Genomic DNA, 16,446 nt, shown 5'->3' on the forward strand with positions numbered 1-16,446 from the left:
CACACACTGGCATTCCCTTATCCCTCACTGTGCACAAGAGGGTTATTGGTGGCACAGGTTGGGCTGGATTATTTAGCATCCTCCTTCAGGACAAAATGCAAAGCCACTCTGAGGTGTGCTCAGGAGTAGATTTCCATTAACACCTTCTCTGCATGCACATGTGTGTTCAAATGTGTGCTCAGACCTGGGTATTTCAGGGAGCATTAAATTAAGGTTTTGTTATTAAACAAGATGAAAACAGCTCACTCGTCAATCCAAGCAAACTCTTCAGGCTTTGAGGCACCAAAATGCCACTGCAGACACCAGAAATCAAAGGTCTTACACGTCTGACCCCTGACTAATGGAAACAACCACTGGCAAAAGTTAAGAGAGCACTGAACATTTCAAAAGGCAAATAGGCATGGTCAGGAAAGAGGGTGAGAACCTCTGTGCTGAATGCTTTCCTCTTCTCTCCCCAGGCAGGTAAGGAGAGGAGCACAGCATATTTTTTGAGGTTTATCTCAAATTTAATGATAGCTTTGCAGCTTATATTCAAAAAGTCTGATTCTAACCTGGATGACATCAATTTCCCCCAGAGTGTTAGCATGAAACTCAGGAATGTTACTCCTGATCTACACTAGCGTGAATAAAATGAAAATCAGGCCCTGGGCTTTTTAGTTTGAAAGACAGCGTGTGGCAGCAGAACAAATGTTCCAAAGGGAACCTGAAAATTCCTCAGAATTGAATTATCTGTGTCCCCAATCAATGTTTTCATAGCTCATTTCTAATGCTTTCATGCCAGGGCACAATAATTTTGCTTCAGCCTCCTGCTCTTCCTTTCCCTACACACACTTCTGAAGTGAACTAGAGGCCAAATTCTGCACTGACTCATGTTTCCTGCAAATCCTAATGGCTTCACACACAGCCTACAAGCTCAGGAACCATGGAAGACAGGCTCTCCCAGGGCCTCTGCTGCAGCCTTCTCCTGGCTCCAAGGCATGATCTGCTTGCAATACCCAGCAGGGAGGGAGGGAGGATGTGGAGCATACTTGGTTCCTAAAGGAGAGGTGTCGCACAGGGTCCTCAGCTGCCAGGGAGATGCTGCTGAGCAAGATGAAAAAGAGGATCAGGTTGGTGAAAATGTTATCGTTAACGATTCGATGGCAGTGGACACGAAACCTGCAAGAGAGAGGAGAGGCACAGCTTTATCTCTCAAAGAACAGCAAGATCTGGCAAATATTCTCCCCCTCCTCTTCTTGCCAGCAGCACTAGGGGATTGCCCTGCAAAGCATCTTCCCTCTGCCCCAGCACAGGGACAACCTGGCTCTCCACACTCAGTGTGTCTGAATGGACAACAATCACTCCCTTCTGACTTTTTTGTGATTTCCATGTGGTCTGAAACCTGCCAGCCCAGAATTACAACCCTGAACCCTTTCTGTTTCATTTAGGAGGAAAGCAGCAAGAACAAGGTTTAGGGTGCCAATGTCTGACTGAGCTGGGGCTGGAGTGTCATTTAACAGGAGCAGTGGGGGATCTACCTTGCTGACAGGGTACAAATGGATATAGGGCAGGCTGGCATCAGCAAATAACTTCTGACAGACATGCCATGCAGGCTCTATGCTAAACATAAGCCCACTTGGTGCTCTTAGTGGGAAACTAAAAGGTAAAGGAGGAGAATCTCCCATCAAACTTGCTTACTGGAGACCATTACGCCCCTTTCCATATGTTGGTAGCAGGATGTGAGGAGTTAAACCCCATAATAGCTCTGTGCATAATTCTACAGGCACTTCATTAATCTATTTAGCTCTACTCTTGGCTGTTAGGGCTCCAAGTACCTATTACAGCAATTTTACAGATGACTGCAGAGGTTAATTCAGTTCTCCAAATGATGGGGGGTGGGTGGCAGAGCTTGCATTACAGTCCACAGCCCCAGCCATCCTCAGCCCCTCCCTGTTACACATACCCAAGGAGGAGTGACACAAACCACTGGGATAAAAACTGCTCTGAATTCAGCAGTGCAGGTCCAGCCCTGCCTTCCTCTGGGGCTGTGCTTGAAGGGTGAGTCCTTCAGAGAAACTGGAATATGTGGTGCTGCACAGACCACTGAGCTCATTGCTGTGCCCTTGCCAAGATAAACTCACCTGTCTCCTAACAGCCCTCCACCCACTTCTGTTTTGGAAAGGCAGGTGGGACATGAGGCTGCACTGCAGGAGCCCATGGACAAAGTCTGAGAGAAGAACTGTGCTCCCTAGACCCCTCTCAGAGTTATGGACCCTCCTTCCCCTCTCACTTCTTCTTTTGTGCTCATTCTTCATGTGAAGCAATGAGCACAGACACGTGAACTCCCTACTGGGAGTGGATTTTGGGCAACCCTTAGGACAGGGAGCTGCTGCCTCCCACCTGACTGATTGCATGATGTCTCTCCTGCAGTTTGGACCTGGACATGTCAGGAAATTCCAATTACTGGCTGGCCTGTGTGTCCCTTAGTTCTGAAGCTTTCATGATTTGTGCCTTCAATCAGCCTTGCACGTGCCATGAACTCCCACTGAGCATTTGCACTGCACTCCCTACAGCTGTGGTTTATAGGATTTCATGCCTTTAAGCAGAGGTGGGTCAAAGGAGCTCTTTGGTATGAACTGCTGAAAGGGAGCCCTGCACCTCATAATTTTTGGGGCCCAGTGTGAAAGGGGTTCCTTTCTTCTGGCTAACCCATCTCTTGAATACCTGTTGTTAGGACTGAAGATGAAGAAAGCACTGGCATCAGGCATGGGCACAGCCTTTTCCTTGAGGTGCAGCTCAGACATGGGGCGAGGTCGAGGGCCAACAGGCATCTCAGGCTCTTCCTCATCTTCCTCTGCTGCAAGAAGCATTTTTGTCTTTTAATACAAAATACAATCAAAGTGCTGAGCATTTGTCTCTGTCATAACTAGAGCCAAAACCTAAGAACCATTAAAACAGGATGCTGAAGCCTTGATTCATTTTAATCTTTCTTGCAGTGGTCTAGATCCATTATCTGTTTTCTTATTTTCCATGGATGCAGAAAATTACAAATTGCCTTCCTCATGCAGAAAGCTTTTGCATACTTGAAGGCCACTATTATGCCTCTGGGGGAATATTTGGCTCCTAGAACAAAAGGGCAGCAGCCTTTCCTGAGGTGCTGTGTTCCCCAGGTCTCTGATCACTCCTGCTACTTCCTTCCAGATTATCTGCAGGATTAACCTGCAGCTGAGGTTTTGCTGCTGCAGAGGAAAGCTAGATTATTTCTTATATCTTGTAGTACTATCTTCCTGTTAAATGTTCTTCATGGAGACTTTTCATTATACTTTGGCATTAATTTGGCATCAGTGTCTGATTTGCACAAAGCACAGATTATTTACCATAGAGCACTGTCACTCCTCCCTCTGCTTTTCTGCTGCTGACTATTCCCAAAACTGGCACTCAGACCTCATCCTTACTGAAGGGCACATTTTTTTTTCTTTTGACCATTCCTCCAGTTTATCAGGATTGTTTTTTTCCCATTTGTGAGCATCTCCATGAAGCTGCTGCTACATCTGGATGAGCACAGATGAACAGTGAGCATGTGCATATTGACTTACACTGATCAGAAAGTCTCAAAATTGTCCCCTTTTATAATTCAGTGGGGGGAAAAACTGAAAGTTGGGAATGAGGCTGAGACTCTTGGACCTGTATCATCTCCAGGCAGACCAGTGAGCAACCCCAAGACAAAAAATGCAGAGGTGAAGGCTAAGTGGCACGTGAAAAAAAGCTGCTGCCTTTCAGGATTTCTTCTATCTCCTGAAGTCAGATGTTTTGTAAATTACATGATAGGATTTTGCTCTTTAAAAGATCCCAATCCTCTCCTCCAAGCAGAAAAAAACCCCAACGACTTTAAGCCTGACATGTTAGATACAACTGATTCATCTTGCAGGCACTGCAAAGGAAGAAACTCTAATTAAAAGGTTCATCTTGAGTGCATAAAGGGAGATAAGCTCCAGGAATGGTATTTCTTTAGGGTGAGGTACTGTACTTGATCTGGTTGCAGGACACATCAGAAAGAGCCGATGAATCAGCACAGATCCTGATCTGGATATCAGAAAGAGGAGAAAAGTGCCATTTTTGAATGCATGCCATTATTACATGCAAATAAGATTCTTTCTTTACACTTCCAGTACCAAGAGTTCAGCTCAAATTCACTTGATAGATCTCTGCATAAATGTTTGAGCTGGTACATGGAGCTTTTACTTTTTAAGTCAGTCTGGTTTTTAACAGCTCAATTTTTAACAGCTCAATGTGTAGTATACTTCATAATACTCTTTCTACAAGCTTTGTTCATTAAAGAAACATCTTTCAGAAGTACTTTTTTACATAGGACTAGTAAAATAGGTGTTAAGGTTAATGTGCATGTTTATATAATATAACCATACTTTGCACTTGCACCTTTTATCTATGGGTTTCAGAGGAAGCTGGCAAAGAGTGAGGCAAGCTAATTATTTTTCTTCTTTAGGAGGCCAGAAAACCAATGCCTAGTATCATGTGGGATGTTTGAAACTCTCACTTAAGAAGGGTATTCTGGGTCCCTGCTCTGCTCCTTCAATGTGAGATCATTCCTCTTTTATTACTCAGAGGAATGCTTAAAATACACTTTTAAATGAGCATGGAAGAATGGCTCTGGAAAATAGAACCTTAGCAGAAGGATCAGCCCCATGAAGACCATAAAGAACATTGTTCCTCTCCTCTCTTTCTTGTGTCTGCCATACAGCAAGAAATATAGATTAATGACTCTGGGAACCAAATACTTTCAGACTGAAAAACACATTCAGTTCCTCAGCCATAGATGAAGAACAATGCTCAACTTTTCACTTAGAGTTTAGGATGCAGAAGAAAGGAAACACTGAGGGCCAAGTTCACAAAGAATAACATGATTGCAGCCTCATCCCATGCTATCTACCTCCATACAGAAGCAGCACAGCTGCTCACATTTGTACATTTGTAGAAGCAAATGTTCTTTGGCTGTGGACACAAGCACAAACAGGCTACAGGGCAACATCAGTGAGAAATTTGATGATGGAGGTTTGTTTCTTTTTTATTGTACAAAGACCAGAACTCTTGTATGAGGACATTATTTAGCTTCAAGCTCCCATGAATCATCCCAAGCTTTTACCTTCATCTGACGTCCTGAATTCTTTGTCTATTTCTGCACTAGACTGCAAGACTAGCTCCCTGTCTTCCTGTAATAAACATATCATCAGAATAATCCTTCTAGTGTACACAAATCTCTGAGGGAACCAGCCTGTCCTTCCAAAAAAGAGGCCAGGTGACCTGAGGAGCTGCAACTGCTCAGGAGCAGCTCTGTGCAGTAAATAGTCAGGAGAGGTTATTGAGAAATCTGGTTTAAAGAGCAGAAACAAATCAGAGAATGAGCAAGGTAGGTTAGGAAAGAACCTATGTTAAAAAAACAAACGAAGTGACCAATTAAAATGGCTTCTGAACATCAAATTTTCAGTCTTCACAAATAATTGATACACAATTCAGAGGACAGATCTGCTTGGAAATGGCATAGATGTCAAAGTGTCCCTTTGCATTTCTATTAGGAGAGAGGAGAAAACCTGGTAATCCATTCAAATTTTAGGTTGTGTTCAAAAATATGTTAATACAGGGATTGGTACCCCTAGGCAGGCATTAAAAGTGTTTTCACTTGATTTTCTGCACTCTAATTCTATGCAAGTGTACATGACAAATAGAAAAAGTAGATGTAGTGTTTTGTTATGTATTTCATTTATAAACTACTCTTTCTAAGCTATCTACAGAAAATAAATAAACCCCAATTCTATTAGCAGTAGACTTAAAATTGACATTCAGATGACTGTCATTTCACTTGAAAAAAATGGAATTGTCTGCAAATCCAAGCCAGCTGACAAACAGCAACAAAACTGTATCAAGCTGTTTTAATTTGTGTTTCACAAACCACTTAGCAACTGGGGATGTGTGAGTGCCTGTGCCTACAGAGGTGATGGGAAGACTGAATCCAGAGTGACCTGCCCCAAGCAGTGTTAAAAACTATTGCACAGAGTTAGAACCACACTCTACCCCTGATAAATTTCCTATAAATATGGAAGAATACAAGTATAGCATCTGAGGACTTCTTCAAATGCAATGAAGTTTTCCATTTTGCTTGTCTGAAACTCTTGCCCACCTACTCAAAACAAACTCTTGTGTTCTTTTTTACCATCAAGTCAACCTATTATCAGACATTTATTTATCATGGAATAGAAGAAAAAGTGTTTTATGGCCTATTATAGGCTGTTATATAAACACAGAAACACAGAGGAGCAGAGCAGGAAAGGATCACAAAAAGCCCTCTGGTTCATGCCTCTGTCAAGCCAGGTTCAATTAATTATTATATCTAAGCCTGTCCTGGGAGACATTTTTCTGACCTGCCCTTAACAACCTTCAGTGATGCTGGGCTTCCACAACCATCTCTGTGAACTTTTACAGCCTCACCATTAGAAAATTCTCCCTGCTGTGAAGCTTAAATCTGCTCCTTCATAACAGAGATAATTCTCTCCCTATCTGCAGAAGGTTTTTATGCATTTGAAGATGTTTCTCTTGCCTTTCCCAAATCAGATGACCAAGGTTCATTCAATTTTAGTTCTTGCTACCTACTGGCACTGTTTTCACCATTCTCTTCTATCCTTTTCCTAATTCAGCTCCACTTCTCTTAATGAGAGCACCCAAAAAGAGCTGTGATATTCCAGATTCCAGAGATATTATTGATGGTGCACACAATAAAACAATTGCTTTGCTCTGATTAGCTTTCATTGGCCAGTTAAAACAAATCTGCAACTGGACAAAAGGGTCACTCTTTCTCTGTGTCATAAATCCCACTCCTTGCTTGCCTTTTTGAAGATACCAAACTGTTGTTGATATCTGTTGAGCTTGTGGTCATTAGATTCAGATCCTTTTCTCAAGGACTCTTACCTAACTAGCTGTCACCTAAGATCCTTTATTTGTGGATTGTTTATTCCTGCCTCTGCATAGAGCCTGGCACTTTCAATTTCATTTAGACCATTTATCCAGGACCTCAGGAGCTCTTTGAATTCTAATGCTGCCCTCCAGCAGACTTCTTGTCCTTCCTAGCTTTGTGTCATCTACAAATGCAATAAGCATATTGCCTCTTCCATCATTCAGGTCATTAACAATGAACTGAGCTGAACTCTAGACAGGCTTTTGGGTTGTACAAACTCACTTGGGCTATCACTGCTCTCCCCATAAAGGGTCTGGTCCTTTCTCTCACCATCATCTAGACCATGTTTTTCTGGCCAGCTGATGAGAACACTCTAAGAGATGGCCAGAAGCCTTAGCCAAGTTAAAGAATATGACATCTACTTCTTTTCTCCTGTCTACAAGAGTTTTCAGCTCCTTTTAGGAAAATAAAGGGTGGTTTGATGTGATTTGCTCTTGGCAAATCTATGTTGGCTGCTAGTCATCTCCTTATCTTGCAGCCATGTAGTTTATTTAATCCTTTGTTCCAGCACTTTTCCAAGAATGGAAGTTGAACTGACTAGCTCAAATCCTACCCACCATTCAGGGTCTCTTCAAGTCCTGAGATTTCTTCAACCAATCTTTCAAGTATCTGAGAATGAAATTAGGCCCACCTGACTTCAAAACCAGCCTAACCAATGCTACAGCTTTTTATTGCACCCCTAGGCTGAGATCTTATGCCTTTAGGGTTATGCTAGTGTCATACTGTTCTTTTTGATTAGAAAACAGTGCAAAAAGGCATTCAGCACTCTCCCTTCCATGACTATGTGTTGTGAGACTGCCCTGACCACTGAATACTGAAAAAGCACACTGAAAACAGTGTCATAGGCATATTTTCAAACAGGCAGGTTTTTATATTATTGGATTCTCTGCAAAGCTCTGTATTTTCCCATAAAGAGCTTTACAGAGAAGAAAATCAAATATGACTGATCAGTATGGGGACTTCAAAGGGCCAAGTCCACACCTGTGCAAGCAGAGCCACCCTGTCCCATTATGAGTGCATTCCCTGTCACCCCAAAATTTGGCTTTGTGTGCATTAGAAGCTGGAAATCTGTTGAGTGAGGGGATGCAAGGAGGGAGATGCATACCTGGTGCTTCTGTTGTGGGATAAGGGCTCTTTTCCTCGTTTTCATTGGGCTGATAATCATCCACGTTGATCTGGCAGAAATGGAGGGAGAAGCATCAAACCTTTATCAGACAGGGCAGGCAGTTTCCATTCCCTCAGGAAGCCAAGCTGCTCATGCCATCACTGCACAGAGAGTGCTGGCTGCCAGCACAGCTTACCTTGGTAGCAGGTGGGGACTCTCCATCAGCAGTGATTGACTTCAGCTCAATCTTCTCCTCCTTTGTCTCTTCCTCCACAGCTGTTTTTTCCATCTCCTGCTTCTTTTCGGGACTAGCAGTCCTAGAAATTTTACAAGATAAAAACTGAAGAGTTACAAAGGTGGAAAGCTGCTTCTCTTTGAGAGCAATCAGCTGGCTGGCATCTCCACTCTGAGCTCAGTTTCCATACCAGTGCCTCCACCTTGCCCTCATCTGCAGGCAAAGGCAGAGGCTCTGATCTATTTTTATATAGTGCCCTTGATTTTGTAGCTTTCTCAGTGGCATGTGTCGGTGTGTTTGTGCAAATGCACATTTTGTGTCTGTCAGCAGAGATCTCTTTGTTCACCTGACAAAGGCATGGGCCATTTCCAACCCATTTCATTTCAAATTCCAACTACATGGCCTGCAAATGTTTTGCCCCTCACTCCACCCCTAGAGTGAGGGAAATATGCTGAGCTGCTTGCAGGGTGAAGCAGAAAGAGCTGAACAAGGGATCCTCTCCAAGCAGCCTGGATGAGAGGAAATAGGAATAACCAGCAAGGAGAGGCTTCCCTGCTGCTGGCAGCTGGGAATGGCAGAGAAGCTCCTCATCCAGCTCGTGCCCTTGAGTGTCTGCAGAAACACTGAAAGAACTGGCAAGAGAAGAGCAGCATGTGGCATCAAAAGAAAAAGAAGCCGCTAAATCTCATCCTGGGAATGACAGAAAATACTCCTCATGGCCCCAAGCAGTCAGAGCATAGTTGGGGGATTCAGATGGGATTGACACCATCTCATGCTCATGCTGATGCTCTGAAAGCTCATCAGGAAACCCAGACTTCCTTTCCTCTGCTCACACCACTGCAGCTGGAGGAGACTCCTAGCTCACAACCATTCTTGTCTTATGGTTGGAATTACTTTGCATAAAAATTTAAATATATATAATTCCATATATAATTACATTAATCACATATATAATCTATACACATACAGACAAGTTACACCTATTACAGATACATACATGTATGTGTAGGCATCATATTCATATAAATCCATGCTGTGTGCAATTACAGGAATGTGTGCAGATAGGTGTATGCAAATGGATTTACCTAGCTAGCTTTTTCCTTTCTTTTTCCTCTTCCTCCTCTTTCTGAGCAGATGTTAAACTCTCAGCATCAGCAAGGTTGTCCACAGCAATGGCCAAAAATACATTCAGAAGGATATCTGTTTGTGTGCTACTTAAAGAAAACAGGTTTTGAAAACTGCAGAAAAAGATTATACCAAAGGTTTCTTAATTGAAATTTTTTAGCAACCTGTCATCAGGTCTCCAGAATTTTCCAAACTTCAATTTCACACAAATGCATATCCATCATGAACAAACCTACACCTTCCTTCCACACAGATAACACACTTTGTGGGTTTTCAAAATTTCACAACAATCTGGGCTGATGCAAAACATCTAAGCCCAGATTTACATTTCAGTTTCCAGTTTCCCAGGACTTCCAGAATCCCAGGATTCCCTTTGTGCAGAGAATCCCACTGAACATAAGAGGAGCACTGAATGCTTTGCATCTTTTGACAGTTTAGGTTGCAGTTTAGGAGTGGAATTTATGGGCAGCAAGTTTTGTACTCTGATCAGCACTTCTGAGGTTAATTTATTCTGGACAGTGAAGGGTTGAGCTGACAACTTTTCCATCTCCTAGTAGAGAATACATTCACCAATCATGTCCGCGTAGGTGAAGGGCAAGAAATCACAACTGTTTCCTTGTCCTAGCAGTGAGTGTTCACATCTCATGCTACAAATCTGACCATAAGGTTGTTTTATAAATTTCTTGAGTGCAGGTCTTATTATACCATGATAACTTCTAAGCCAACCCAGGTTCAAGGCTTAGTCTGGAAACACAGACATCCCCCCCTCCCTGGGCTCCAAGGTCTAAAGACTCCAAAGTCAGCCAGCATGTAGAGTTGGCTCACATTTTCACAAGGAGATCCAAGTTGTAGATTTTTTTTTTTTTCTTTAAGCTGTCAGTGAGATTGCCTACCTTGACCTTCAGATAAGTGGAATTGCACCACCTCACTTTGAAGTGAGGACATGCAGGTCAACTGAGACGTCAAATAACAGGGGTTGAGAGATCTGAATTATGGGCAAAGGCCAGAAGAGCTGGGCTGAGTCTATAAGGTGGCTTTGTAGAAGCATCAGAATAAAAGGAAATGTCACCTCTGACACAGGAGGGCCATTTATTAGGGAAGCAGAAACTAAACATGGACAAACTTGGAGCAAACTGAGGTAGGGAACAGAATGGCAGCTCTGTGTTATATGCAAATTCCTGTGAAGGGACACTCACAGCACAATCATGCAATCTGCTTTGTGCCTTCTGGGGTAAATGCAGTGCCCTCACTTCACCTTAAAACCAGGTAGAACTGAAGTTACTCAAAACCAGCACAGGCTGGAATATAACAGAGAACAACATTTTCTGTTTGAGGAGCACACAGATTGCAGGGACTGAAATGGAACACAGGTCCTGTTAGTTTATACATGAATTAATATATGATCTCACATTAATCAATTATGTCAAACATATATTACTCCTTTTGCAGCATTTGTATATAGCATATTGCAGATTATATATATTTTTATTCCACATAAGGCTTGGATGGAAGCACATGAAATATATTACTAAAAAAGCAATTAAAGTAAAAAAAAAATCAGTAAGTACAGTAGGAACACCCAGAGATTAGTTTGTGGAGAAGGCAGGAAAGAAAAACCTATGAGAGAATTAAGGGGAATGAAAAATAAAAACACTAAACATGTAAAGATACTAAATAAAAGCTAGCATGTGGAAAAGATGGCACATAGCTGGCTCTTACAAATGTTTATATGCCTTAGCACCAGCTAAAACAGAATGAACTCGTTTAACTTTTGGCAGTGCAATGCCAAAATTCAGACCTAGGGAAAAGGTGTGAAATTCACTGTTTTCTGACACAACAAAGCAAATAGTGGTTTTAATTCATCCCCTCTTGCAGAACAGAGTAGCACCAAAGGATACAGTTTCCACAGATGAAGAGGATGATGAAGTAAATACAGACCAACATTCCTGGAAAAGAGGGGCCGCCATAAGCCATGATCCCATCATACATCACCGAATTCCAGTCCTCCCCAGTCAGGATCTAAATGACACATTCCCACCAATAAGGGATACAGTGTTAGACCACACAGAGAACTTGAAAACCCCATTAACACAAAGATACCCTAGAGAACAACCCCTCCCCCAGGAGCTGATGGGGACTCTGCCTGTGCCCACCCAGAACATTAAAAAGCCCAAACAACAAACCACAACACAACAAAGAAAATGCAAAGAAGGCATGTGCTCAAAGTGTGAAAAAGTGTCTTCTCGAAGACGGTGGCTGAAGGCAAATGTCTCTCCTAGACAGCTCTGTTTAAGTCTCCCTCTTGTTCCAAATATTCCCTCCCATATTCCAGACAGGTTGCACAGCCTGTAGCCCTCAGCACAGCCCTCCAGGCCATTTCTCTTCTCACATCAGTGAAATCATGGTCCTGATGCCCTTGGTGGGTCCCTCCCCAGGCTGTGGAGGCTTTCAGGCCATGCTGTGCTGCTGTGGGCAGGTATTTGCTCCCCAGCAGGGCTGGGCTTTGGCACAAGGTGCTGCCCTGGGACACGGCAGGGGCTGTTCTCCTGCCCTGCAAACACACAGGGGCTTTGTCTTTTTGGTTCCCACTTTGGGAGGGAATACAGCACAACTTGGCACCCTGCTCCTGGAGCTGTTAGGGCCATGTCTGATTTTGGGGACTGTCAGGCTGCAGGACCCATCTTGCCCCATGAAAACAATTTGTTGGCTCCACGGATGCCCTTACCTGAAACACAGTCAGGAGGGACTGAGGGAAGTTGTCAAATGTGCTCCTCCTGGTCTGCATCTCATCAAAGTTAAACTTGCCCCCAAAGAGCTGCATGCCCAGCAGGGAGAAGATGATGATGAAGAGGAAGAGGAGCAGCAGCAGGGAGGCAATGGAGCGGACTGAATTCAGGAGAGAAGCCACCAGGTTGCTCAGGGAGTTCCAATATCTGGGAGAGAAAAATAGAAGCAGTTCAAATTCCTTCAATTGGAGACAGGTGCTCGTGGACTGCACAGGATATTGGTTTAGGCTGCCTTCTGTGCAAAACAGGCATTTCCAAGCACCCTTTTTAGCAGTGAATCATTGATGTGCTTCCCTGAGATAACGAGACCTGCTGCAGCTAATGAGTAATTTTACTACCACACGTGTGCATCCACAATTCCCTCCACCCCCCACTCCACACACACCCAAAAGATTATTACAGCACTCTCCATCTAAGGCTCTGCACAGGTTATATCAAAATACAGTGATTAGTTCTTGCTGCTTCAGTGAGTTACATTCTAACTAACCTCATTACAACACACAGAACACCTCACTGACAGAGAATGGACTGCAATAACTAACAAGAACAGATGGGGAAACTGTTTGGATGCAAATACAAACTTACCCAAAATTTGCAGTGTGTGAGTATGTGCTCACTCACAGAGAGGTTGCTGAGCTCTCTGGGATTGGGAGGAATGAAAAAAATATCAATGCTCCTTTTACAAGCACCCTAAAGCAAACTCCAGATTTGGAAGAGCACAACATCACTGAGTTTTTTGGTTTTTAAACCTACTGCACTCCTTCAAATAGGCTGCTGAACTTTTTCAAATGGCTTCAGGAGCAACTCTCACTTTGGTCTTGTATCTGCTCAGTCACTCCTAATCTGGTGCTTAGCTGGTCATGAGCTCTTCTCTTTGGTGCTTGAGACTGGCAGAGCTCTCAGATTGGGTTGAAGATTCCAATCCTCTCCCAATCACCTCGTTTGGATGCTCATCATTAGCAAAGCCTCAACAGCTGCCACAGCTCAGCAAGGCAGTGTTTGCCTGTGCTACTGCCCTGCCACCATGCTTTGGGATTCCACCAAGGCAAATGCCCTCCAAAATCCTTCTCCCAAAATCCACAGCTTTGAACATTTCCTTACTCAGAGAATTCTGTGTTTCTAACCATATTTTCCCTGAAGACAAAAGTTCAAGTAAAAAGGCAGACTACTGCTCTGGCTCTTTTTCCTTATCCTTCAACTCATCATATTTTTTCTGAAGGTTATATATATATTTATTAGAGACAAAGGTTCTTAAAATCCTAGTTAAATTAATATTTTTAAAATATGGATCTGAAAAGAATACTTTTCTTGTCCTGTGGAAGGCAGGACTGCCTGAGCAGCCCAGTCACTTCAGGAAGATTAACAATCTGATCTGCAGAAGGACATCACCATGTCCTGTCAAGCTGCTGAACTTGACTTCATCTCCAAGGACTGAGCTTCAAAGAGAGCTGTGATGTTTTCCCTCCAGCCCAGTTTCAACACTTCAGAGAGAACTAGGATGCTTTAAAGTTGAACTGCAATTAAAGAGATGAGCAATGCAAAACTCCAGAGCAAAGGTAAGGGCATGGAAGCTCTGGGCTCAGTGCCACCAAATATCCACATGGAATGTGCAATGTAGCAGCTCCCTGTGCTTGCAGTTATGCTCACAGCTCACACATTTTCACACTTTGGAAAGAAGGGAAAAGTGACACAGGAGAAGGGAAAAATTCATTCTGATGAAAGTCAAATGAATTCAGCATCCTTAAAGCAGAGGTTGATGGAATATCTCTAAGTCCTCCAATGTCAGCCAGGACACACATTTTCTAGGTTTTTCTAGCTGTAGGAGCTGTAAAGTTTGTTACACATCTGAACAGTCCCAGTGACTCAGTTTAAGCTTAAAGGCCCTGCTATCCCTACTTCTGTCAGCTCTGCATTTCTTACAAAGGGCTCAATACCTGGGATTCAGATTCTTACATAAGTACCAGGCTTCAAGCAATTAACTGAGGTTGTCTGGTGGTAAGATTACTGATGATTTATCTGTCCACTAGGGCTAGCTAGTATTACAGTGCCACTTGAAAAGTAAATAAACCAATCAGGAAAAAAAAAAAAAAAAAAAAAAAAAAAAAAAAAAAGGAGAAAAAGGAGAGAATAAGAAATGCTTGACTGATTAGGATGTGAAAATCACAATAGTCTTATCTCAGGGTCCTGGAAGCCTGACCTGAGGTTACCATCTGCCACATTTGGTGGTTGCAGAACTAACATGAACTCCCTCTAAGTGAGATCTGGGATTACTCAGGGGAACACAAGGGTTTTATGTCAGCAGTGGCTGAAGCCCAGACAATCCTAGTGGTAGGATTAGGTATAAAACATCACATTTCTGTATTATATTATTTATATATCTATGATTTATTTTTTAAATACGAAGGACTATAATACATGTAAAGCAGTAAAGGATTATTTATAATGAGAAAATAATCTGTCTTCTCACAGCAAAGTGAGATGTTCTGCACATCACTGTAAAAATTAGGGAGAATAAAACAGATTACACTGTCTGCTTATCTAATGTATTCATAATTTTGGAAGAAATGTTTGGTCTTGAAATTCTAAATGGTATTTCTAAAAGGATGCATCGTTCATCTGATGGTGTCTTTATTTGTTTCTATTCTATTATGGAGCTATATTTGTGTTTCTTGTAGAATTGTATCCTTTTGATAACCCAGAATTTGTTTGTGCATGGTGTTTACCATGGAAAATCCATACAAATATATAAAGATACATTCTCACCAGAGTAATTTTCCTGCTTTGTACATTTTAATATCCTAGAATATCATTATTCTCACCTCCACTGCATGTCTCCATATGCTCATGAGTGTATATTTGATATAAAACACAACACTATCATTCCTCCTGCCCCTCCCAGCTTTCCAGTGTTGTGTCTTTCTGAATTATCATTGCACTCAGGTGGGGCATTCCCCCAGTGCTGATAATGTCATTAATAAACCCTCATTCTATTTAGAGCTGAGTGAACAATAAAAAAATTTGCAATTTACTAGAGAAGGTAAAAGTATGGCTTTAATGCCAAAATATTCTGTCCTGCAGAAAAGCATGAGTGAGCTTGAAATGCTTCTTTAGAGGCTCCTGTCAGGACCTTCCACATGAGGGTGAACTTCACCCACAGAGGGAAGAATTATGAAAAAAAATATGAATAATTACAAAACATATAAATTTGAAACGACTGCAGCCTACTTGTCAATATTTTAGGAACAGAAAAGAAAGAAAGAAAAATCTGATTAATACATTATGCATCATGAGTTCCTCCTTAGCTCTGTGCTTTACACACAGACACATGCACAAATTGCAGGAGACATATTCCAGGTAACACTTTTTCCCAGGAAAAATTGTATTTTAATTGTGTTGCAGAGTGAAGGCAAATGTAACCAGTCCTGCTGATTGGTTCCATCATCACATCTCTGCCAGAGGCTTTAGGAATATCTGAGTACCCCACTAGCTCAGGCTTTCTAAAGTATTAATGATATTCTCTCAGTGTTTGCCTGCCTATTAGAGAATTCTCTTAGCTGCCTTATATATTTTGTGTGGGAGTGGAGACATGTCTTGAAAAAACAATGACCTCTCCAGGATGCTATTCCTGCTTTTATAGCTATTGGTGAGCTGCCCTGGGTGTATCTGATTACCCAGTGCTTGAAACAGCTACTGCTTTCCTCAGAAACCAGCCCTGGGACTTGGTCATGGATAGATCCAGGAAAAACAGAGACCAGACCAGAGAGCCCCACTGTTTCTGAAAGAGAAATAGTGAAAGATGCTTTTCTTGCTGGAAACTCATTTCCCCTCTATGATCTCACATCCAAACTGACCACTTTTATTTCCCCCCCCCCTCTTTTGAAATAGTTGTAGGCTTGTTTGGCCTCTCTCTCTGAGCCTGTGAGCTGATTTTGTCTCTGCCATCTGACCCTGAGGTCCATCTATCCTGCCAGAGATCTGAGCCTCAGAAGCTTTAAGGGCAAATCCTGTATGGTGCTCAAGTCCAAGCCCATTGTTTTTTTTTCTGCCTCTCAGCTCAGTAATCTTGACTGTCTTCCAGTTTTGGACTTGTATTTCTCATGTGCTGTGTTTTCTGTCTCCAGTTTGTCAGAAATTTCCTCTGGTGGGGGGTTGGGGGGTGTTACAGGAATTGCAGGGATATTTTCATGGCTGA

The 16,446-nt window shown here is 42.5% G+C and overlaps 1 protein-coding gene across 23 annotated transcripts in view; it reads right to left on the reverse strand.

Annotated features, from left to right (window-relative positions):
- The window catches only part of LOC306801814 (voltage-dependent L-type calcium channel subunit alpha-1C), a gene marked incomplete at its 5' end in the record, with an annotated part of 131,406 nt that overhangs the window by 79,667 nt on the left and 35,293 nt on the right, over positions 1-16,446 (reverse strand). For all 23 annotated transcript variants that reach the window (XM_079305206.1, XM_079305205.1, XM_079305204.1 and 20 more), the window contains 7 exons: positions 1,029-1,158; positions 2,704-2,836; positions 8,109-8,178; positions 8,305-8,425; positions 9,429-9,543; positions 11,367-11,487; positions 12,194-12,401. In XM_079305206.1, coding sequence (XP_079161332.1) covers positions 1,029-1,158; positions 2,704-2,836; positions 8,109-8,178; positions 8,305-8,425; positions 9,429-9,543; positions 11,367-11,487; positions 12,194-12,401 — 898 coding nt within the window. The remainder of the gene's footprint in view (positions 1-1,028; positions 1,159-2,703; positions 2,837-8,108; positions 8,179-8,304; positions 8,426-9,428; positions 9,544-11,366; positions 11,488-12,193; positions 12,402-16,446) is intronic.

The sequence above is a fragment of the Erithacus rubecula genome, assembly GCF_903797595.1.
Source record: "Erithacus rubecula genome assembly, chromosome: 4".
NCBI lineage: Eukaryota > Metazoa > Chordata > Aves > Passeriformes > Muscicapidae > Erithacus > Erithacus rubecula.